A 23073-nucleotide genomic window follows, 5' to 3' on the forward strand; every position below is an offset into this window, starting at 1 on the left:
CTTAGCTCCTCCACCCATCCTTTACGAAGATGGTTATAATTCTGGCGGGATCTGGGCGGAACGCTCAGGTTCTTGAAGGACAGAGCGAGTGCGTGGGTGTGTGTGAACACTGCAGAAGGGGGCAGCAAGACGTGATCACAGAGTGGGAGGGAATGATGATGCCTCTTGCAGGGCGGGAAGAGACTACGAGAGGTGGCTGTTATGCATGACGGAGACCGGCACGCGGGGAAGATGGTGGTGGCCGCAAAGTAGGGTGTTTGCGGTGCACTCCCTGTTACCTGGCGGCGCTCGGGGCCACCTGCGGCGAATGATCCTGAGGCAACTAAAGGGGCGCGACACTGAAACCGGGAATTCTCGACGGAAAGGAAAAAAAGGGCGCCGAGGAACGGGATTATTATGGGATGTAAGAGAGAAGCTCCCTAGGGAAAATTACGGAATTTCTCTTACCCGCCAATTGCTGTACAGTCTCTTCACTCGCCGGTAATAAGCATCTTTGTCCAGAGTCACAGCCATAGCCACGGACGCCGCTCCTCCTCGGGTCCGGAGAATCACGCGAGGTCCCGGCTCCACCACCCGCTCTCGGCCCCGGAATCCCGCACTCTCCCAGTGACCCGGAAGTATCGACCTCAAAGATGCCCTTTCCGCTTCCGGGTCCCGACAGCGCTTTTCCTCTCTCTCTCTCTCCTTTTTTTAATCCTCTCTCGGGAGGTTGGTGGGAAGATAGATTGGGGAATCAACAAAATGTACATACAGCCTAGACTTTCGCGGGGTTTTCTTGTTAACTTAGGAACAGCCACACGCGAGTCAACGTCATTACGTGACGTCCTGCCCCCGCCCTTACTCTCCACTGGGCCGCAGTTCCCAGGAGCTCCGACTTTTTGCGGAGGCGGCAGCAGCCAGGCACAGCTAAGGAGGCGGGAGCCTGCAGGCCCCGCCTTTCAGCTGCCCCGCGCTGGTGTAACGGCCCCACCCATTGGCATAGGAAGAGGGGGCAGAAAGAGCGGGATTTGGCGTGGGAGGGGAGTAGGAAAACGACAGTGTAACAGGGCACGTTCCCCTCCTAGAAATGGTAAGGAAGCAAAACCCTCTGGTGCTTCAGAACTGGAAGAATCCTCGACGCCAGGCCTCTGGGTCAGGGGCTTGGTGCAGACACAGAGCTCAAACCGGGGGCAGGGAGCCTATCCTCCCAATAAAATTACTACTCAAGCTATGGGTGAAGGGCTTTGCCTTAGGGAAGTAAAATGCCCAGGCTTCATCTGCACGCTGGAATAGTAGGGGAGGGGATGTAAGACAAATGGATAGAGAGCATTCACACAACCCCATAGCTGGTGCCCATATCGAGACATCGTCTTGCCAGTCTCCCAGTCTCCTTACTGCAGTTCATAGTGACTGAACTTAAGGCTTCCCTAAAGCATGGTTACTTCAAGTAATTCTAAACAAAATGTTTCTGGTTCTTGCCGAAATTCTTCTTTCTCGTTTCTTGTAAGAATTTGGAGTTTGAATCGAGCATTTTACTTACTGTTTAGCTTAAATCCCTTGCCTTTAGCAAGCTGGATGGCCTACTTAAAAGAACTTATCTGCCTTATCCAAATTAACTCTGCATGAACAGTAATGAACTTTAGGAAGGTGGTATTGAAATCACCCATCATGAACAGCAACTCTTAAAATTAATATTTATATTGGATTTGAGCAAATGTAGAACAAGGGAAGAGTGGAAAAGGATTAACTTAAATTTATTAATGCCAAGGGAAGGAAGGTAACATTTCCTGACCCTCCCTCTGTATCCACAGTTCCGCCAGAAACAGGCTCTGCCAGAGGCTACGGCCAGCACTACGTAGTCTGTGGTTAATGGAGGTGTCTAGGGAGGGGTGAGCGCCTCAGCTGCTCTAGTCTCCTTTCCTTCCCCAGAAATGAGGAAGTGGTCATGTATTATTTTAGGAGTTCCCCTGCCCACCCAGTCTGCTCAAATTTGGAAGCAATCAGGTACAAGTTTTCTTTTTCCTTTTCACCTCCTGGAGTCCTGGGTTTCCCCACATCTCCCCTGTCCCTCCCACTTTTCCATAGTCCAAGGGCCAGAGTAAATGATATAGCAGCCACCCAAACAATGGGGACCAAGCCGAGGCTTCAGTCATCTGCATCTTCGCTGGAGTCTGAGTTGGCTGGCATCATAGGATCATCAATGAGTGAGAAGTCCCTTTCTGAGCTATCATAGCCCTGAGATAAATCATCATCATCTTCATCCTCATTGTCCTCATCCTCCTCAGGTTGCAGTGGTGGCAACCTCAAGGCAGTACCAGAGGTGGTAGTGGCTGGTGAAGAAGGGTAACCAGTGGCCCTCAGGCCTGGATGGTGATGGTGATGATGGTGGGGGTGGGGGTGAGGGTGGTGGTGGTGGTGATGAAGCATGGTGCTGGAGTCTACATGAGGGGATGATGCTGCACCACCCATCACAAATGGCATAAAAGGCAAAGATGCAGAAGTGGCACTGCTATGACCCAAAGATGACACAGACTGCAGGCCACTACTGCTGTGCTGGAAGGTATTATGCAGAGACAGGGACCCAGTGCCTCCACCCTGCATCAGGGCCATCATCTTAGAAAGGTCTGGTCGCATCCTACGGGCTCTCTTCTTACTGTTGTCTGGTGCAATAGGCCCTGGTAAAACCCGATTGAACACAGTTTCAGCATGGTGACCCTGGGAGGAACAGAAAAAGAGAGTGAAAAGAAAGACAGGAAAAAAATTAAACAGAAGAAAGCTTGCAAAAGCTTTTTCACTGAATATATCTTTAGGAGGGGGGAAAAAATAGAAGGGGCTTAATGGTAATGGGAAGAAGCAAATGCTGGAAGTAGCTGGTTGATGCATTCTGATGCTAAGATCAAGGATTTGATACTGCTATACATGTGACCAGAATTTTGCTTTTTTCTATGACTACATTGTACTTTTACTCTGGTCAGCCACTTCACAAATGCCTACCTTTGTTTATGAGGTGCCTGAGTAAGACACTGACTGAATCAATACTTGCACAGTATACTTTCCCGACAGGTTATTCACACGATCTTACCATGTGAAGTGCCTCACAACTGTACTGATGTTTATGATACTCTTTCATTATCGTATCAGGGAGTAAAATGAAGAGAGGTCAGATTACACTTTTGGATGTCTAGAACAGCAAAAAGATTGTGGCTAGCTCCTTACCAAATTTAATAAAATAAGTTTCTCACAATGATAAAACACTTGTTTGCTGTCGAATTTTAAATTCCTTCTTCTACATGGTATGACTACAAATTCTGGTTAAGTTCACTGATGCTGGAAATTGTTACTTTTAGTGCCTTTGCTTTGCTAAACATAAGTATAATACTGAGAAAACTGGCATTAAACTCAGACAATTGGCACCTGTGTATCTGGACACTGCTCAATCTAAACCAAGCACCTCAAATGGGAATATACCTTTCTATCTTACAAAACCAAACATTTTAAAACTCTATTTTTAAAGACTTTAAAAATATTATAATGATAAATTAAAGACAAAATATAACAGCCTTCTAGCCATCAATGTCCCATATATCAACCATTTGGCTTATTACCCACTTGATCCCATGGAGACTAAGAGGGAAAACTAGATTCTTCTATCGTAACAATATATGAAACCACAGTCACATCAACATAAAATAAGGCTCATAAATTCATGTCACAAATCAATCTATATTATGTGCAAAATAATGTTCTCAGAATTTGTTAAATACAAAAAATAAATGTTCATTTGGAAATAAATTTTGTTAAAAGAGAAATCATATAAAAAGCTGTATATAAAACATCAAATGAGGAATGATTAAAGTGAGTATACAAAAGTGCTAATCCATTATAAATGACTGCTCACCAATTCAAACCATGATTTATGTATGTTCAAATAATTCAATTATTGCCCAAAGTAAGGCAAATAGCCAAGAGAAACTCCGGCAGTTATAATTTGGTGGAAAGGATTATGGGTACTTAAATCTATCTGTAACCATGATAAAACATAGGTATACCTGGAAATAATGAAATAACCTGCTGACCAAAATTGTTATTATAAACTATAAAACATGATTTCCTGTCCTTTCTCCATTACTGACATATTATTAGTAATTCTCGACCTCTTATACGTTGTGAAACCCTGTAACTTTTTTCCTTAGTAGGCCTCCAAATACTTCTAAAATATATAGAATCATAAAACTTTAAGAAATTACTGCTCTAAACCCCTCACTTTTCAGGGTGTGAAAACTGAAAAGGCGGAAGGATTTGCCAAAAATCCTTTACGTCAGTAGAAGAGCAGGATAAGGCCTTGAATGTTCTAACATATCCTACTAATTCTTATTTTTCAGTATGCTTAAAGTGCCAAAATTAGTTTTTAGAATTTTATCCTCTTCTAGAGATGACAAGGTCACGAGACTGTAAAAATAACAATGAAAATACTCTGGCTTCCTTATTGGTGAACCCAAGATACATTTTCTCAAAAATACATTGCAACAAGATAAATAGCATTAAGTAATTTCTCCAGCCACATCTAGTGTGGGAACAGGGTGGTAATGCTTCAGTCTCACCTTTTTTCCATTCCTGGAGTTGGTAGTCTGTATTGGTTCCATTCCCGAACAGTTCAATTCTACCTTATTATTTTTTTTACATCTCTGCCACTTCTGTTTTCTGCGATCCTCCATATACTGCAACAGAAAAATACCAGTTATCCTAGAGGAATAAAAATCTTCCCTGGAGTAATTGCTAAGTTATTAGTGTCTAGTTTAACAATAAATGTTTATTGCATGGATAACCAGGAGATTAGTCCTAGTGGAAAACGGCCATTAAGCATTTCTCTCCAAAAATTTAAGTGGTATACAATAGTTTAATAGCAATTTAACACACATTTTAACATTATTTTGTTTTGATCCTCACAACTCTGGGAGATAGGATGATTGGTAGGTACTACTACCTCTATTTTGCAGATGCAGAAACAATGACATGATATGGCATGCTTTCTCCCTCTCACACACTTAAAAAACAAGGGAATGACTTTAAATCTTGCTGGATGGAACTGCCACTCACCGCTAGAAATCGGGGATCGACAGCGAACTCTGGATGACCCTGTAACCACATCTCCAGTTCAGCCCGGCGAGGGGCATCCTCACCCACCAGCAAAGTACCATCCACCTTATTGATGACAGGGATCCGGGTCTCCAGGTCCACATCAAGGTGATTAGGCTCTTCCATGCACTCCACCTCCAGCTGCAAACCCAGAATCCACCCCCATGAGCACATACTCTTCTTTGAGGCAGGAAGGGAGGGGGAGCACAGCCAATGCCAATGGTAGCCATAAAATAACTCTAACATCCTCTAGTCCCTCAGGCACAATTGCCTTCAACAATTACCGAGAACATAAAGCTATTATCTAATCATCATGTTAAAGACTTTCTCTTACCTCCACCAGCTTCTTTCTGCTCCCCTTCTTCTTATGAAACAGAGGGTGTCCATCTCCCATTACTCCATTAGCCATCAACTTGTGCTTCTGGAATGTTAGTTTCAGTCCTTCTTCCTAGGAAGACAACCCACCCAACCTAGATGTCATACGGCACATGTTTTTAAAGTAAAGCTTAAGCTTTGGGGGACCTGGGGTAAGAGTCATTCATCTGGTTCAATGATAATGAGAAGGCCATTGAACTGAAGAGTAGAAGTTAGAAATATAAAAAATTTATACACTTTTTCTTTAGAAATATTTAATTTCTTAACCTAGTGCCCCTCAGGTGACTGTGTTGTTCTTTTTTTACAGAGAGAGAGAGGGAGAGATAGGGACAGACAGGAACAGAGAGAGATGAGAAGCATCAATCATCAGTTTTTCATTGCGACACAGTTGTTCGTTGATCGCTTTCTCATATGTGCCTTGACTGTGGGGCTACAGCAGACCGAGTATCCCCTTGCTCGAGCCAGCGAACTTGAGTCCAAGCTGGTGAGCTTTACTCAAACCAGATGAGCCCGTGCTCAAGCTGGCAACCTCGGGGTCTCGAACCTGGGTCCTCCACATCCCAGTCCGACGCTCTATCCACTGCGCCACCGCCTAGTCAGGCCCTCAGGCGGCTTTAAGAGAAGCAGAATGTTATCTCAACACCACCCAGTGCAGGGTAAAACCCTCTACCTGGTATTTTAGATTTAGCATGGAAACTCAGCACAGGCAAAATCCCAATATTCCCATCACATACTATAAAATACTTTCTTGTTGCTTAATGGCCAGCTAATAGAGTTAGATATGGAAGATGATCAGGAAAAATAAAAATTTCCATCTGTATAAAAACACTGACTTAATTTCTGTACAAATGAGACCTATTTTTAACTTAATATGGCCCATAATACTTAGGTATCGTTTTAACAGCTTCCTATGATTTGATTTAAATTTTTAAACATTTAAAAACAAGCTACTTAAAACAAGCCTTGTGTCAATTAAACTTCTTTCAAAAATATGATTTCTTTTCATCTAGCCTTCAGGAGATAGAAGTCATCATAAGATCTGTTCTTTTACTGCAATGACTTTTCCTACATGGATCTTTGGAGCTCTAATTTTTTTTCTCCTGTCATTTTTAAAGTTAGCTAACCCAGTGGTCAGCAAACTGTGGCTCATGAGCCACATGCGGCTCAATCAGATTGAGGACTTTTTAGCAAAGGCCAGCTTAGGAGTACCCTAATTAAGTTAATAATAATGTACCAACCTATATAGTTTAAGTTTAAAAAATTTGGCTCTCAAAAGAAATTTCAATTGTTGTACTGTTGATATTTGGCTCTATTGACTAATGAGTTTGCCAACCACTGAGCTAATCAAATGAGTTTAGTCAAACTAGTTACCAAAAACTGTAGTCTCTTTTCCCACTTCCCAATACCTAAATGCTAAACTTACATCTTTGATCTGAACTGTAAACTCCTTCTCATCCATGCCTCGGCGAAGTTTGGTGAACTGAGCCGCTGCTGTGGTGACTGCAGACACTTCCTCCTCTGCCATGGAAGCTGCACTGCTACTTTGAGGTGTGGGAACTGGAGAGTCACCATATTCTCCAGGAGTCAATGAAGGACTGTCTAGCAAGAGGTTGCTTGACCCCAAAATTCCTCCTGTTACCATTTCCTGGCTCCGACGGCTAGAAGGCCACTTCCCTGAGAGTACAGCCTGGCATACGAGGTCAATACGGTTTATCAGGACACGATCCTTAAGTGGGGAAAAAGAAATCAATGCTGGTTTTAGGGCCTGAGTACTAGCTATGTGATCCTGTGACAAACAATAACGGCATCATTATCAGGATGGATAAAATCATAAGGCAGAAAGGAAGGAGGTAATAGTATCTGATTCATAAGTCAACTGGGAAGAGTTTCATAAAAAACATGTAGCACTAAATACAATCAAAGAAAACCAGAACTATCTGTTCCATGTTTCCTATGTGTTACACTGTATTTCTAGACTCTACATGTCCAGGAATGAGGCCATTACCTTGGGCCACTCAGAGGCTCTTTGTCTTTCTTGTAGCAGTAGAAGCTCAGGCGTCATCTGTTCTCCATCTTCATTTGGGAATCCATCTTGGGACATAGTGAGGGACAAGAGACTCTCTTCATCATAGAGCTTTGAGTGGGACCGGTCAGCAGCTAGCGATCATACAGAATGCATGAACAAAGGTGAAAGAATAAAGTTATATAGGAATGGTATTATAAGAATGTTAAATAAAGACCCAAAGAATGACAGGTATCATCTGATAATCTACCAAATCAAAATCCGATTCTTAGAGGACGCATTTAGGAAAGAAAGGAAATAAGAGAGGAGGGTAATAGGGAAGAAGGCCAATAGCCTGTCACATGCACTTACTTAGCTTCTCTTCTTTCTCGTCCTCACTTTCATCAGTGCTGGAGCTGGAGCTGGATGAGGATGAGGAAGAAGAGGATGACGGTGACAGCTTGCTTAAGTCCAGCTCAGAGTCTGAATCATCCTCATCTTCCAGTTTGACTGATGGGATACTCCGGGAAATCAGAGGGGAAGTATCAGAGGGGGCTACTCGCATCTCATAGACTTGAGGGGTTGGTTGGCTCCTAGCTACCACCTCATGCTCTAGCTTTAAAGTTAGACTGTCCAGACTGGGGACCTGGGCAGCCGTCTCCTCAGGTGGCTTTTCAATAGGAGCATCTGGGCGCAGGGGCAATGGTGAGGCAGTGCGCGAGGTATACTGCTGGTGTAGCAGTGGAGTAGAGCAGCGTGAAAGGGATGGAGCTGGTGCTCCTGCCTGATGGTTCTGCATATAATTCATTCGGGCAGCCAGAAAAGAGAAGTCTGGGTCCTGCATGATGTTGCAGTCTGTTTGGCTCACCCCGTGGCGGGCTGCCCCTCGTAGAAGCTCCCCGTCATGTCGAACAGGTTCCCACCACTTGGGCAATTCAGGACCTGGAGGCTGACATAATGCCAACCGATCTTCCAAGAGGGGGTGACATAAAACTTGTTCCCGTAAGCGCCGAAGCAATTCAATACGGTAGAGAGTCCGTGAGGCCCTCTCCTCAGTGATGGGCTCAATAAACAGATTAGGGTCCGGAGGCTCTAAAAGAAACATCAAGGTGGAAGGAGAAATGAATCAATAGCTAGTTCTGTCGCCATCCATCTGCACTCTACCAAGAATCTCCAGTCTCGCTTACCATCTCCAGCTGCTGGTGGAAGACGGCACACTTGGCGGCACATGGCCACAAAGCCATGGAAATACTTGGTAAGGCTTTCATCTGTTTTTTTGTCCAGTCGAGCAAAAGTGCGGAAGCGATCCCAATGGAACTGCATGGTGTCAGGGTCATACTCCACACCAAAGGTAGACACTACTCGATAGAAATCAGTTTGTTCACGCCTTGTCCATCTACAAAGAGAAAAGGAATCAGGAACAGAGATCAGAAAAACACAGAGAAACTGGTTACTTCTCAGTGTGGCTTAGAGTATCTGACTACAGAAAAATTGAAAGTAGAGATAAAAAACAAACAAAAGATAGCAGAAGAGGGCATAAGAGGTACTCTGTACCATGTAAGAATTTAATAATTAGCAAGTTGGTTGGCCCTGTAGTGGCAAAGCGGATAAAGTGTCAACCTGGAATGCTGAGGCCGCTGGTTCAAAACCCTGGGCTTGCCCAGACAAGGCTCAAATGACTACTACCATCAATGAACAACTAAAGTGAAGCAACTATGAATTGATACTTCTTGTCCGCTGCCCGCCACTCTGTAAAATCAATAAATAAAATCTTAAGAAAAAAAAAGTTGGCAAATAATGAGAATGACTTATATAGAAGATCTTCCTGGGAGTTATGATTAAGCGAAAGTGAGGTTTATGTTATAGAGGTATAACAATTAAGGGCAAAGAAGATGGCTCCTCTTAGAGAATTCCAAATAAATTCCTTCTAAGGTGCTTTTCCATACGAGCCTCTATGAAGACTAGCTTACAGTTCATCTCGAATTCCCAGCCATATTTTACCGTTGCTGTTTTTCCCGCCGTGCAATTTCTTTTAGCTTGAAGGCTGCCTCACAACGCCGCCTTCTTCGGTCCCCACGTTCTGCAGCCTCTATCTTCATTTGTTCTCTCTTGTAGCTACGCTGATAGGCTGTAACTAGGCGCCGAAGCCTAGCTGTCAGAGCAGAGCCTGGAGGCCAGAATAGATGGCCTGGCTGTTGGGTTACCTGGGCTGTGGGAACCAAAGTAGAATGAAGAGGAAGTACAGGAAAGATAGTAGAGATAATTCTGGTATTTGAACCCACCCAAAGACAAAGCTCTTAGAAATCCCAGGACAGGATAGAATCAGTCAGTAATCCCCCAAAACCACCACCCCACACAAACCATACTAGTTGACCTAGAAGTTTACCTTCATCTCCATCAATCACTGAGATCTCCTCATCCATCATCATCAAGGGATCACCCTAGAGAAGGAGATCCACCCCACAGGATGGAGGGGGGAGGGAAAGGGGGGGAAGTTGGTACTCTGAAATCACTTTCTCATGTGTGTCCTTTTATGGCATCAGGGATCAAGAAAAATTTCTAAGGAAAGGAACCCTCACAAAAAATGGAAACAACCAAGTAAAAGAATGAGAAAAGAAGAACCTGAAAAGTCAGCTCTTAATAATGGCTGGAAGACAAAACAAGACTCAGGAATTTATTAAAAGTAGTATCTCTCAATGTCCAGTTTGAGTCCCACCTCTTCCACAAAGGCATCTCTAATCTTTTTCCCAGCTGGCATTACAATCCTTTCCATTAACACTTAAAATTCTCAAGTGATAATTACTTTTCATTTTATATTACAAATTAATCAACATATTTATACTTCAGGATTCAGGGAATGGGAAAATACTTAACTATTCAGTAATACAGAAAAGAGACTTAAAATGAGAATCCTACCTCATCATCTTGGTCCTTTGGGGGACCCTGGAGTGGTTTATATTCAGGATCTTCACAATCCTTATCAAAGTCAACCCTAAAATTAGCCAGAGGCATGAGAAAATGTTAGCTATATTTCTTCTTTCACTAAGTGGAACCCAGGATGAAGAGCTGGCCAAACATACAATCTAGCATGGAACAGTCTTTTCTTTCATGCTGGAAGGAATGGCAAGCTAGGTGCTAAGCTCTGAGCAAATTAGGTATAGGATTCAACAGAACAAAAAACGAGGGGAAATATTTTTTTTTTTTTGAGAGAGACAGGCAGACAGACAGAAAGGGAAAGAAAAGAATCAGCTTGTAGTTGCGGCACTTTGGTCACATTTGGTTCATTCATTGTTTCTCATATATGCCTAGACCAGGGGACTCCAGGCGAGCCAATGACCCTTCACCTAGTCAGGTGAACTGGGAGAAATTGACAAAGTATACTCTAAATTGCTTTAATTTGAAATGAAACACTGACCAGCACACTTGCCTGCCTTCTTTTGATAGCTCTTTTTTATTGTTTAACCATTTCCCCCCTTCTTTCCAACTATTTACTTTTATTATTTTATGTGAGTAGTCCACATTTGCCTATTTTTATTACAAAATTTTATTACATTGTTCTACTGAGCAGAAAGGTGACATAATTATTTGCAATAAATAAATGGCCCAATTTCCTCTGAGGGTCCTTCACTACGCAAACTGAGGTTGTGATCATCAAGGAGAATCCTCTCAATAATGAAGGAGGCTGGGTATTTATGAACTAAGCGAACTCTTGCACATGCCCCTCAGGTCTCCACATGAGAAGTTTTGTTAAACTCACTGGCACCCAAACCAGAGCAACACTGCCCTACCTGGTGACTCAGTATTAGCATGGCAACTCATCATCGAGGCATGTATCCAGGCGGACGAATACCTTTATGGGTTACCACCATTGAGAGATGATAAACCAGAGCTAAAATTTCCTGAGGCTCTACCATATAGGTGACATACAAGAGCTACATGGCTATTTTCTTTCAAGAAAATCGGTCATTTTCTCAGCTACTATGGCTATACAGAAAAGCAATGTAAAGAAAACTGAACAGACATTAAATAAGCCATTTGGGAGTAATATTAATTTTCACCCCTAGTAGCATGTTATGGCAATGTATGGTTTTAGGCACGTTTATGGAGTCCTTTCTGCTGGTCTCACTCTTTGTTAAGAATTTATCATTCGTAAGTATAACTGCCATTAAGAATCCCAATGGGTTCAGTCAAGGCTAGTGTTATCTCTTAGCACAAGCAACAAATAGCCTTTATAGGGCATACTCAGAACTTTAAGAGAACTAAACAACAATGCTTACCCTTCTACTATGTCAGAGAAATTATCCAACACTCGATGTTCTGCTGCAATAGCTTTGTCATCTGGTCGGCCAGCCTTTTCTAGGAAGCATAAAGCTGGGTCTGCCCTCATAGTATTGTATTTTTCATAGCCTAGAATAAAAAAGGCCATAAATTGAAGAAAATCACAGATTCATTTTGCCTTTATGCTTATTTCATATGCTGCTGGGATTATGAGAGTATATTATATGGGCTACTTTGCTCATAATGCAAAATATAGTTTAAATGTTAACTTGGACAGCTGTTGGGTTATAATACTATTTTAACATTTCTATAGCAACTTAAAAGTCATAAAGAGCTTTAATACTGCTTATTGAAGACAGGCATTTAATCAGTTTGTACAGAACAGGCATAGATTTAAGTATCTATTTAACAGCCAGTCTATTATTCTTCCAACATAGATGGAAAAACTAAAAAAGTCAAATAATTTAGGGAAAAGTCACTTTTTTTTTTAAAGCTTTTTAAAAAAAAAATTTTTTTTTTATTCATTTTAGAGAGGAGAGGGAGAGACAGAGAGAGAGAGAGAGAGGACAGACAGAGAAGGGGAGAGGAGCTGGAAGTATCAACTCCCATATGTGCCTGGACCAGGCAAGCCCAGGGTTTCAAACCGGCGACCTCAGCATTTCCAGGTTGACGCTTTATCCACTGCGCCACAATAGGTCAGGCAAGTCACACATTTTTAAATGAAGGATAAAAAATTTATACCTGCAGCCTGGCCAGTTGGCTCAGTGGTAGAGCGTTGGCCTGGCATGCAGTAGTCCCAGGTTCGATTCCCAGACAGGGCACACAGGAGAAGCGCCCATCAGCTTCTCCACCCCTCCCCCTCTCCTTCCTCTCTCTCTCTTCCCCTCCAGCAGCCAAGGCTCCATTGGAGCAAAGTTGGCCCGGGTGCTGAGGATGGCTCTGTGGCCTCTGCCTCAGGCGCTAGAATGGCTCTGGTTGCAACAGAGCATCGCCCCCTGGTGGGCAGAGCATCGCTACCTGGTGGGCGTGCCAGGTGGATCCCGGTCAGGCGCATGCGGGAGTCTGTCTGACTGCCTCCCCGTTTTCAACTTCAGAAAAATACAAAACAAACAAACAAAAAAAAAGCCCTGGCCGGTTGGCTCAGTGATAGAGCATCAGCCTGGCGTGCGGAAGTCCCAGGTTCAATTCCCGGCCAGGGCACACAGGAGAAGCGCCCATCTGCTTCTCTACCCCTCCACCTCTCCTTCCTCTCTGTCTCTCTCTTCCCCTCCGGCAGCCCAAGCTCCATTGGAGCAAAGATGGCCTGGGCGCTGGGGATGGCTCCATGGCCTCTGCCTCAGGCACTAGAGTGGCTCTGGTTGCAACAGAGCATCGCCCCGGATGGGCAGAGCATCGCCCCCTGGTGGGCGTGCCGGGTGGATCTTGGTCGGGTGCATGCGGGAGTCTGTCTGACTGCCTCCCCGTTTCCAGCTTCAGAAAAATACCAAAAAAAACACACCAAAACCAACCAACAAACAAAAAAACATACCTGCAAACAGACACTGAACTATTGATGAATGGTAAATGAACAAACATATTTTTAGGATGTTTGTACTCTTCTAAACCTGTATCTCATAAGTAAATATAAGACTACAGAGGCTCATACATTTTCTTATCCCATTAAACTCCTTAAAAACATTACTTTTATTTTATAGAAGTGAAAATAAAAGTATTTTTAAAAAAGAAATTTTTTTTTGGTATTTTTCTGAAGCTGGAAATAGGGAGAGACAGACAGACTCCCGCATGCGCCCGAGTGGGATCCACCCGGCACTCCCACCAGGGGTGATGCTCTGCCCACCAGGGGGCGATGCTCAGCTCCTCCTGGGCGTCGCTCTGTTGCGACCAGAGCCACTCTAGCGCCTGGGGCAGAGGCCAAGGAGCCATCCCCAGCACCTGGCCATCTTTGCTCCAATGGAACCTTGGTTGCGGGAGGTGAAGAGAGAGACAGAGAGGAAGGAGAGGGGGAGGGGTGGAGAAGCAAATGGGCGCTTCTCCTGTGTGCCCTGGCTGGGAATCGAACCCGGGACTTCTGCACGCCAGGCCGACGCTCTACCGCTGAACCAACAGGCCAGGGCCAAAAAGAAATATTTCAATTCACTAAGCCAGTGGGCTAGAATTCAGTGCTTTTAATTCCTGGGATTTGTTACTAGGCAAGAATGAAGAGGGAGTATTCTCTTTTTTTTTTTCTTTTTTTCTTTGGTTTTTTAATAGAGAGAGGGATAGATAGGGACAGACAGACAGAACGGAGAGAGATGAGAAACATCAATCATCAGTTTTTCATTGCGACACCTTAGTTGTTCATTGATTGCTCTCTCATATGTGCCTTGACCACGGGCCTTCAGTAGACCGAGTAACCCCTTGCTCGAGCCAGCGACCTTGGGTCCAAGCTGGTGAGCTTTGCTCAAACCAGATGAACCCGCGCTCAAGTTGGAGACCTCGGGGTCTCGAACCTGGGTCCTTCGCATCCCAGTCCAACGCTCTATCCACTGCGCAACCACCTGGTCAGGCTATTCTCCCTTTTAATATTCTATTTTTTCACCCAAATACTATTGTTTGCACCTCCATCAGAGGACTGCTGAACATTTAGACAAATGGGATGCCATACAAGTAGAACACTTTCTGCAAGCGACAGGAAAAAGTGTTCAAGATACACAGTAAGCATGGTTAACAATAGTGAGCATGTATTACCTCCCCTGATTTGTGGAACCTTAACTTAGATGCCACAACACACAGACTGGTAACACTTATTAGAGAACAGATGGAAGACTCCCTACACTGGGATTTAATTATCCATCTGGTCTTTCTTGAACATCTATTTATAGGGACAAATTGCTCTAATCTGGATATTTAAGAACTAGTTTCCAATTCAAACTTAAGTTTACTGAAGACAGAACTCAGTTATTGGTCATAAGCATTTTGCTAAATGTTCCATCTGTGAACATAAATCTACAATAGGGAAGGAAGAGTGGGAGAAGTCACCTACCATGCTTAAACACGCCAATAAGCAGAGATTTGTCAGCCTCACTGTCCCACCATGTTGTTGGAACCTCCAGCTGATCCACTACTGGGAACCATATGTCAATCTCACTAAAGGTATAAGAGAACACCACCAAAAATCAACAAGGAAACTGAAAAATAAATGCCACATTCTATCTAGCTGTATGCTTAGGAATGAGGGGAAAGGAAGATCACAAATATCACCTAGATATTGGTAAAGTTAAAAACTATATTTAAAATTGCAACAATAATCCTAACTTATGAAGGAAGGAAACCTATCAATGTAACTATAGACAGGGGAAGGGGTGAGAGGAGTAATACAAAATCCTAGAAAAAATATGGAAGGATTAAATAAAAAAAAATGCAGAAGTTGAACTCTTATCAAGAGAAGAATATTTAATTTTATCATTTATCATAATGTGAATCTTGAATCTTTATATTAAACATTTTTCCTTTGTAAGAAAAAAAAGGTGAAAAAGGGCAGTGTCAGCACAGAAATGCAGGAAATTAAAATGATAGTACTTGGAGAGAGTACTATAATTATCTTCATTTACCCACTACTTTGAATGTTCATGCAGCTATTTCCTTCCACTGATATCAAGTATAGAATTAAAGACCTAATATATAGATTTGAATGATCAAGTATCCCTAAGATAGTATAAAATAAAATAAATAAAGCAATCTTTTCTAGACCAGGTAGCTCAGCTGGTTAGAGCACCATGCTGATACTCCAGGTTGCAGGTTCAATCCCCAGTCAGAGAACATTCAAAACTCAACCAATGAATACATAAATAAGTGGAACAACAAATCAGTGTGTGTGTGTGTGTGTGTGTGTGTGTGTGTGTAGAGAGAGAGAGAGAGAGAGAGAGAGAGGGAGAGAAAGAGAGCAGAACTTTACCTGGCAATGGCACCCCCTAACACCTTCTCTGCCTGGTCTCCAATCACCTCCTGCCTCAGATAGTACAGCATTCGTACCCGTAACAGCACCCTATAAAGAGAGAAAGAGCTGCCTCAAAAATAGTGTAAAGTTGAGATGGAAATGCTTTGGTCTTTGACTAATTCTATCCTTACTTGTTACACTGATGTTTCAAGTGCTTCTTATAACTTTCATCTTGAAATAGAGTATCAGGGTTATATTTCCGAATCCAATCTGCCTTATGGATATCAAAAGTGCTTTGTGACTTTACTTTTTTCCCCTTGCGTCCACGGGGTACAGGGATAGATAGGCCTGGGGAAGGGGAGACATTGAAGACTTGGATTGAGAAAACCCCTTGAACCTGAAAAAGATTAGATAACCTATAGAAAGATGAAAAGTAAAGAGTTGATAATTACCTGAATGATTCTGCAGTTCTTTTGTCTTGCCATTTTCAGCAGGGCTAATCAAGTCCCAAATGAAGCCTTTGATGTTTTCATCCCCACGATAGTGTAGAAGACAGTATACAAGGATGGCCCGGCAAATTGTCTCCACATCCCGTTCAGTCATACGTCGCTTGAAGCGTCCATGAGACAAGATATCTCGCCACCGCCCCCAACTAGAAAAACAAAAAAGGAAATTATATTAACATATTCCCAGGGACTCTAATTCAATGATATTCCCCAGTCTCCAAAACTGCAGCTCCCAAAGGTGGGAGACGAAAAGATCTTGGGAAAACATGGCAACAGAGTAAATAGAATCAAGTTTTCCATTATCCCCTCTTTTAAGTCTCCCATATGAAAGGCAAACACGGTGTCTATCAGGATGAAAATGCACAACCTCTGATGGCAAGGTGGGTTCTTACCCATATACCAATAGGTGCTTTTCCACCCGAAAGCAGTCAGTGCGCCCATAGGTGTGATGACGGTCATGCCGGCGAGAGCGTGGCCGTTCGTCGTCTTCACTTTCCAAATCAGAGAATTCTACCAGGTCATCATCTTTCAGAGTGCTGAAGTGGCGGGTCTGTTTTCGTACTCTAGGTGTGTCAATCACCAAGTTATTCTATGCAAAGAACAGAAGCAGTAACTCTCTTTATGACATGATCATGGGAAAGGCATTAAGACAATCATGGAGTGAAAGTCTTGGATGTAACTTTGTAGATACTCAAAGAGAGATTTTTTTTAACACGTGCAAAATAATCTACAGGGAGTCAAAAAGCAAAATTAAATGGTAGATACCTTCTCAGGGACCTACTATATAGAAAGTTTTTACAATGGTCTTTATAAATAACACACCATCATAAACCAAGGTCAGCATCTACAAATCAGAGCAGCTATAACAAAAAACAAAACAAACAAAACAACAGAGATTCCTGAGAGTACTATGTCTTCTGCAATATTGCTTCCCTAAAGCAGAAAGAAGCTCACCTTGCTATTCAGTAGATCCATGTCTAGGTCAGCCTTTTTGGCCCACTTTTGCCAAAAGTTAGGGTCATCCAGAGAAATATCTGTCCTATTTTCAGAAGCAACAAAGCTTGCCTAGTGAGGAACAAAGAAACAGAGTAAAGTTGATGATATCACTTTTTCGAGCAATGGGAAACCAGTAAATAAATTTGTTTGTTTACTTATTCATTCAATTCTTAATGGTAATTAATGAATAAATATACTGTGTATTTAAAAAAAAAAATTTAGCTCTGCCCAAAAGCAGCCTCTGAAAATGGTTCACTATTCCTTTGACTCAGAAAATCCCACAAAATCACATAAATCAAGAGGTTCAAATCTTCACATTCACTTTAAGACCACTTGTGAAACTGCTCACGCCCTAAGGGGTATGCATACCCGGAAGGCAGATGTCATTTAAGAAGCACGATGTGCCATTCCGCCATTACAATGGTGGAGCTGGTAGGTTAACCCAGGCCAAACACTGGATCTGGTCACAGGGTTGGGGGCCCAAAAAAGAGAACTGAATTTTTGCTATACATGCTTAAAAATGCAGAGAGTAATGCTGTATCTAATACATACAGATTCTTTGGTTAGTGCACACATCCAGGTGAACAAAGTTTTCAAGATGCTGCACAGAATTTGTAGAGCTCATGGGTGGATTAACCTTTACATGAGCTCTCCCTGCTACACTAAAATCATCCTTACTGAAAAAGAGATTATTTCTAATCCAAAAGAAAAGGCTGCAGAGAAAAAAAAGATATCCCAGAAGAAACAAAAACTTTTGGCCCAGGCATAAATTCAGCAAAAAATAAATGCTAATAAAAGTAATATATATATATATATTTTCTAGAGATTCCTATCTCTATCTCTACTTCTCTAGCCTTCGGCACAGATAAAACATACCTTGGCAAAGGTAGAACCCTTTCCTTCAGATTCAATGGTGATGGTTGTGGTTCTTCTTAACAAGATCTGGTCAATGTCCTCTTCACAAAACTTGGAACCCTCATCATCTTCCTCCATTATGGCTGCATATGCTCCTTTTCTTAAAAGATCTTCAATCTCCTTCTTGGAGAACTGCTGGATCTACAAAATCCAATAGAAAGATGAAATGACTACCAATATATCATATTTCAGTTGTTATATTTGAAAAAATAGAAATTAAGAATCCAAACAAGGTGGTTAGATTCCAGTGCAAAAATAGTTTTTGTCTCCTTCCATCTCTATGACCTGCTGCTACAAATGTTATCAATAGACTAAGAGGACTCACTCCAGTAATGTTGCCATCCCGACCACTCATGGATTGAAGAACAGCCTTATCCAATCCCAACTTGAGACTAGCCTTGTCAAACATCTCTCTCTCATAAGAATTCCGAGTGATGAGACGGTACACCTTCACAGCTTTGCTTTGCCCAATTCGATGACACCGTGCCTGGGCCTGGTTAAGGAACAACAGAAAGAAAGGGCAAAGATAACATAAAATTGGGAGTGGGGGAAACACTCAAAATATCAATTCACATCTATAAAGCAGACATGATATCAACTCAGAATCAAAAGTCGATTTCAAAATAAAATTATTTACTGCCCCATCAGGTGTCAGCAAACTATAGATTGCGTCACCACCCTTTTTTTTTTTTTTTTTTTTACAGAGGCTGAGAGTGAGTCAGAGAGAGGGATAGACAGGGACGGACAGACAGAAACGGAGAGAGATGAGAAGCAGCAATCATTAGTTTTTCACTGCATGTTGCAACACCATAGTTGTTCATTGATTGCTTTCTCATATGTGCCTTGACCATGGGCCTTCAGCAGACTAAGTAACCCCTTGCTCAAGCCAGCGACCTTGGGTTCAAGCTGGAGGGATTTTTACTCAAGCCAGATGAGCCCGTGCTCACGCTGGCGATCTCGGGGTCTCGAACCTGGGTCCTCTGCATCCCACTCTGACGCTCTATCCACTGCGTCACTGCCTGGTCAGGCAGCCACCCATTTTTGTAAATAAAGATTTATTGAAACATAGCCCTACCCCACTCATTTACATATTGTCTTTAGCTGCTTTTGTGCTATAAGAGCATAGGTGAGTAGTAACAATATAAACTATATGTTCCACAAAGCCTAAAAATATTTACTATCTGGTCCTTGTAAGAAACAGTTTGCTGATCTCTGATCTAGACTGCCACCCCTAAGTAATCAATTCCATACTCTCTGAAGCACAAGCCTTTCTAAGAGATCCTGATCCTGCTGAAAAAACCTCTCAGGTTAAGTAGTTAGACAATGATTTTCTTTACCTGCAGGTCATTTTGTGGATTCCAATCTGAATCAAAGATGATGCAGGTGTCAGCAGCTGTGAGATTAATACCAAGTCCACCAGCCCGAGTGCAAAGCAAGAAGACAAAGCGGTCTGAGTCAGGTTTGCTGAAGCGGTCAATAGCAGCCTGTCGAAGGTTACCTCTAACTCGCCCATCAATACGCTCATATAAGTACCTGTAATGTGAGTCATGAAAAAATAATTTTAATTAAGCAGAAACAGAGCAAAAAAGCAAAGTAGGATCAATACCAGTCCCTTCTTATTTCTAGTTTACCAAAAACCTTAATAGAAAGTTGAGAACGAGTCTTAAATACTTCTATCGCAGTCCTCATCAAATTAAACCCTGCCCCCACCCCTCACAGCTTTATGAGGATACAGTAACACAAGGTAAGGGATGACTCTATGCTCACCTCCTCTGGATTAGATAATCCTCTAGAATATCTAGGCAGCGTACCATCTGGGAGAAGATCAGAACCTTATGGCCACCAGCTTTAAGTTTTGGAAGTAACTTGTCAATAAGAACCAGTTTGCCAGCTGAACGAACCATGGCCTGCAAGTGGAAGTCATGAGGTATAATATGGCAAGCTTCTCGAAATTCTGTTAGAATTTTTTCTTCTGCACCTGTTAAAAGAAAAATCAAACTTGACGGTGAAATCCAGAAAAATATACTAAGGCTATAGTTTATTTAAGTGAGATAAGGAAGTAAAGAAAAATCTGCTGTGAGATCAACATATCACAAACACAGAATTTCAGGACCCCAAAAGTCCTAAATCATCTTCAATTGTATAATACCAAATACTCCAAAATAAGTAGACTTAAAATTATTAATTGGATAAAAAAATACATAAATGTGTGGACAAAGACATGCAAACCACTATTAACACCCTACTTGCATCCAAAACAAAAACAGCAAAATGGAGTACCACTAAGGACATTTACCCAGAGAACAGATTGACCTGAGTGGTTATTCATGAAATTCCAAACAGCAAATCCTATTTAATTTTGTAGATTATGGAGGATCAAGGGGTTAGAAAGAACTAGAAAAAGATATATCACATAAGAATTGTTTCAAAAGAAAAAATCTCCTCCACTCTCAAATTAAACTGAATGAGTCAATGCATCCATTGTTCCTGGGGAATTATCATTTGGAAAGTAAACAGGTAAGCCCTGGCAGGGTAGTTCCGTTGGTTAGAGGATCATCCCAACACACCAAGGTTGCAGGTTTGATCCCCAGAAAGGTCACATGCAAGAATCAACCAATGAGCCTGACCGGTGGTGGTGCAGTGGATAGAGCATCGACCTAGGATGCTGAGGTCCCAGGTTCAAAACCCCAAGGTTACTAGCTTGAAAGCAGAGTCGCCGCTCGAGTGCAGGATCACCAACATGATCCCATGGTCACTGGCTTGAGCCCAAAGGTGGCTGGCTTGAATAAGGGGTCACTGGCTCAGGTTGAGCCCCATACCCACCCCAATCAAGGCACAGATGAGAAACAATCAGTGAACAACTAAAGTGACACAACAAATCGACATATCTTTCTCACTTTTCCTCTCTCGCTAAAAAAAAAAAATCAATTAAAAAAAGTATACAAAAAAACCCAAATAAACAAAAAAAAGTAAACAGGTAATACAGAAATGGCAAGTATTTTCTAAAAATTTCCTTACCGTTGATGAGATATGGGTGGTTGCAGCATTTGCGCAACTCCATCATTGTGTTGAGTAGATTAGGCATGTTAGTATGACCTGCCCCTTTGGAAAGAAAGGAGAAATTCTTCTCCAAAATAGCCCGGTAGTATTTCTTCTGGATGTTGGTCAGCTCTACTTCAATAATAGTTTCCTGTTTGGGTGCCAGGTTTTTTTCAACATCCTCTTTCAGTCTTCTCAACATCATTGGTTTGAGAATGGCCTGTAGCTTCTGAACCTGAAACAGAGAGAAAAGAAATCAGTAATATGAGAACAAACATTCTCACATTATGTGAAATGCTGAGAAATACAATGAGGTTTTTCCAGTATCTGAAAAATGTCAATTTTGGATAATTTCACAAATGATGTAGGCACAAGGTTATACAATGTTCAGAAAGGCTCTTGATGCCCAACGCTATAGATACCTGTCTAGTACAAACTTTACCTTTGGTCTGGCATTAGTACCTCATCAGATACAGACGTCCTACCTGTTCCTCTGTCTTGAGATCCCCAAAGTCCTTGAGGAACTCTGATTCTGAGGGAAACTGTGATGGTTCCAAGAAATGAAGCAAGCTAAACAGCTCCTCCACAGTGTTTTGCAATGGTGTTCCTGTGAGTAACACTTTGTGTTCCTAGAAATGGAGAAAACGAAAGATTGAGCAGACTCGGAAATACAAAGGACTTTTGGGTATCGAGTATATAACTTTAACTTTACTTTCTTTATTTCATAAAATTATGGAAAATGACAATATTACTGTCTTATTTTTTCTTTCACTGTTCATTTGTTCGATAAACACAAAACATTCAAGAAAACCTTTGATATTATTTAACATATTGAGTTAACTTAAATATTATGATTATAAACAAATACAGAAATATTCAGAATAGGTTTCTTCCAATTACATGTGCCTCTCCACACTCAACTCCCCACAGATATACTATGTCCCCCTCTAGGGAAGGTACCTGTGGTGGATTAAATATGGCCATTAATTCTTTGTAGTTCCTCCTATCAAGGTTCACCCCTTGAATCTGGGCTTGCCTTGTGACTTGCTCTGACAAAGAGAATGTAGCAGAGTGATATTGTGTGAGTTTCAGAGCCTATACCTCAAAGGCATTGCAGCTTTTGCCTTTGCCCTCTTGGAACACTGCCCTGATTCTACCATTTAAATAAGTGAAGTCTGGCCAGCTGGAGGATGACTCAGGTGCCCCAGGCCACAACCAGCACTGATTGCTAGTTGCAGCTACATTAATGACTCTAGGCAAGATCACCAAAAGAAAGGGCTAGCTGAGCGCCCAGAGTTGGGAGGCTAGAGAGACATAAAAAATGTAATTGTTGTTTTAAGCCACTAAGTATTAGGGTATTTTGTTATGCAGCATTAAGTAACTAACACAGTATCCCACCTCTCCACCTGGTTGGGAACCACTAACCTACAGTTGCCTTCCAATTCTAAAATATTTATGACTTTCAGGTTGCCATTCCCATTAACTATACTCACCACCCAATACCAAGATTCTCAGTCTCTTTTCTTCTCTATTAAATTGGGGGTATATTAATTCCATAGGAAATTAGGTTTATTTGATTCCAGATGCTCTGTCCACAAATCAGTGTGAGGAACTCACCAGGTCCATGTGCTTGAGACTATCAAGCAGCTTGCAATTACGGTTCTTTAGTCGATGGGCCTCATCAATGATAACACAACGCCATTCAATCTCACGAAGCTCAGGACAGTCTGACAATATCATCTCAAAAGTGGTGATAAGGGCATCAAACTTGTATGCGCCTGGGATGAGGCGCCCCTAAGCATGAAGGCAGTAAAGTCAGAAAAGGCCTAAAATGTACCTAAATAAAGAGTTCTTCTGAATTATACATTCTCTTTTCTATATTCAGGCAGGCTTAAAAAAAAACAAAAACAAACAAACAAAAAACACACAAA

At 42.1% G+C, this 23073-nt stretch overlaps 2 protein-coding genes and 2 non-coding genes across 9 annotated transcripts in view; all 4 read right to left on the reverse strand.

The window, feature by feature from the left end:
* SUPT16H (SPT16 homolog, facilitates chromatin remodeling subunit) overlaps nucleotides 1–830 on the reverse strand; it is a 52158-nt gene extending 51328 nt beyond the window's left edge. The window contains exon 1 of the mRNA XM_066277396.1: nucleotides 448–830. Within this exon, the coding sequence (XP_066133493.1) occupies nucleotides 448–513 (66 nt within the window). The 5' untranslated portion in view covers nucleotides 514–830. The remainder of the gene's footprint in view (nucleotides 1–447) is intronic.
* Nucleotides 831–1717: 887 nt separating this feature from the next.
* CHD8 (chromodomain helicase DNA binding protein 8) overlaps nucleotides 1718–23073 on the reverse strand; it is a 78961-nt gene continuing 57605 nt past the window's right edge. For 4 of the 6 annotated variants that reach the window (XM_066277386.1, XM_066277381.1, XM_066277387.1 and 1 more), the window contains exons 14-38: nucleotides 22760–22936; nucleotides 21628–21771; nucleotides 21122–21377; nucleotides 19871–20081; nucleotides 19441–19636; nucleotides 18429–18596; nucleotides 18065–18244; nucleotides 17147–17257; nucleotides 16585–16781; nucleotides 16139–16338; nucleotides 15878–16058; nucleotides 15705–15794; nucleotides 14793–14896; nucleotides 11770–11899; nucleotides 10409–10484; nucleotides 9879–9933; nucleotides 9494–9701; nucleotides 8680–8888; nucleotides 7865–8584; nucleotides 7496–7647; nucleotides 6914–7216; nucleotides 5450–5563; nucleotides 5077–5256; nucleotides 4581–4697; nucleotides 1718–2694 (exon numbers count right to left, since the gene is read on the reverse strand). In XM_066277386.1, the coding sequence (XP_066133483.1) occupies nucleotides 2125–2694; nucleotides 4581–4697; nucleotides 5077–5256; nucleotides 5450–5563; nucleotides 6914–7216; nucleotides 7496–7647; nucleotides 7865–8584; nucleotides 8680–8888; nucleotides 9494–9701; nucleotides 9879–9933; nucleotides 10409–10484; nucleotides 11770–11899; nucleotides 14793–14896; nucleotides 15705–15794; nucleotides 15878–16058; nucleotides 16139–16338; nucleotides 16585–16781; nucleotides 17147–17257; nucleotides 18065–18244; nucleotides 18429–18596; nucleotides 19441–19636; nucleotides 19871–20081; nucleotides 21122–21377; nucleotides 21628–21771; nucleotides 22760–22936 (5049 nt within the window). In that variant the 3' untranslated portion in view covers nucleotides 1718–2124. The remainder of the gene's footprint in view (nucleotides 2695–4580; nucleotides 4698–5076; nucleotides 5257–5449; nucleotides 5564–6913; nucleotides 7217–7495; nucleotides 7648–7864; nucleotides 8585–8679; nucleotides 8889–9493; nucleotides 9702–9878; nucleotides 9934–10408; nucleotides 10485–11769; nucleotides 11900–14792; nucleotides 14897–15704; nucleotides 15795–15877; nucleotides 16059–16138; nucleotides 16339–16584; nucleotides 16782–17146; nucleotides 17258–18064; nucleotides 18245–18428; nucleotides 18597–19440; nucleotides 19637–19870; nucleotides 20082–21121; nucleotides 21378–21627; nucleotides 21772–22759; nucleotides 22937–23073) is intronic. The other 2 variants (XM_066277383.1, XM_066277385.1) reach the window with 2 other exon arrangements.
* Nucleotides 6090–6199, reverse strand: LOC136337107 (small nucleolar RNA U6-53/MBII-28). The gene has a single exon (XR_010731812.1). It is a non-coding gene; the product is annotated as a small nucleolar RNA U6-53/MBII-28 (small nucleolar RNA).
* Nucleotides 11210–11319, reverse strand: LOC136337106 (small nucleolar RNA U6-53/MBII-28). The gene has a single exon (XR_010731811.1). It is a non-coding gene; the product is annotated as a small nucleolar RNA U6-53/MBII-28 (small nucleolar RNA).

This window comes from Saccopteryx bilineata, chromosome 4 (assembly GCF_036850765.1).
Source record: "Saccopteryx bilineata isolate mSacBil1 chromosome 4, mSacBil1_pri_phased_curated, whole genome shotgun sequence".
Taxonomy (NCBI): Eukaryota; Metazoa; Chordata; class Mammalia; order Chiroptera; family Emballonuridae; genus Saccopteryx; species Saccopteryx bilineata.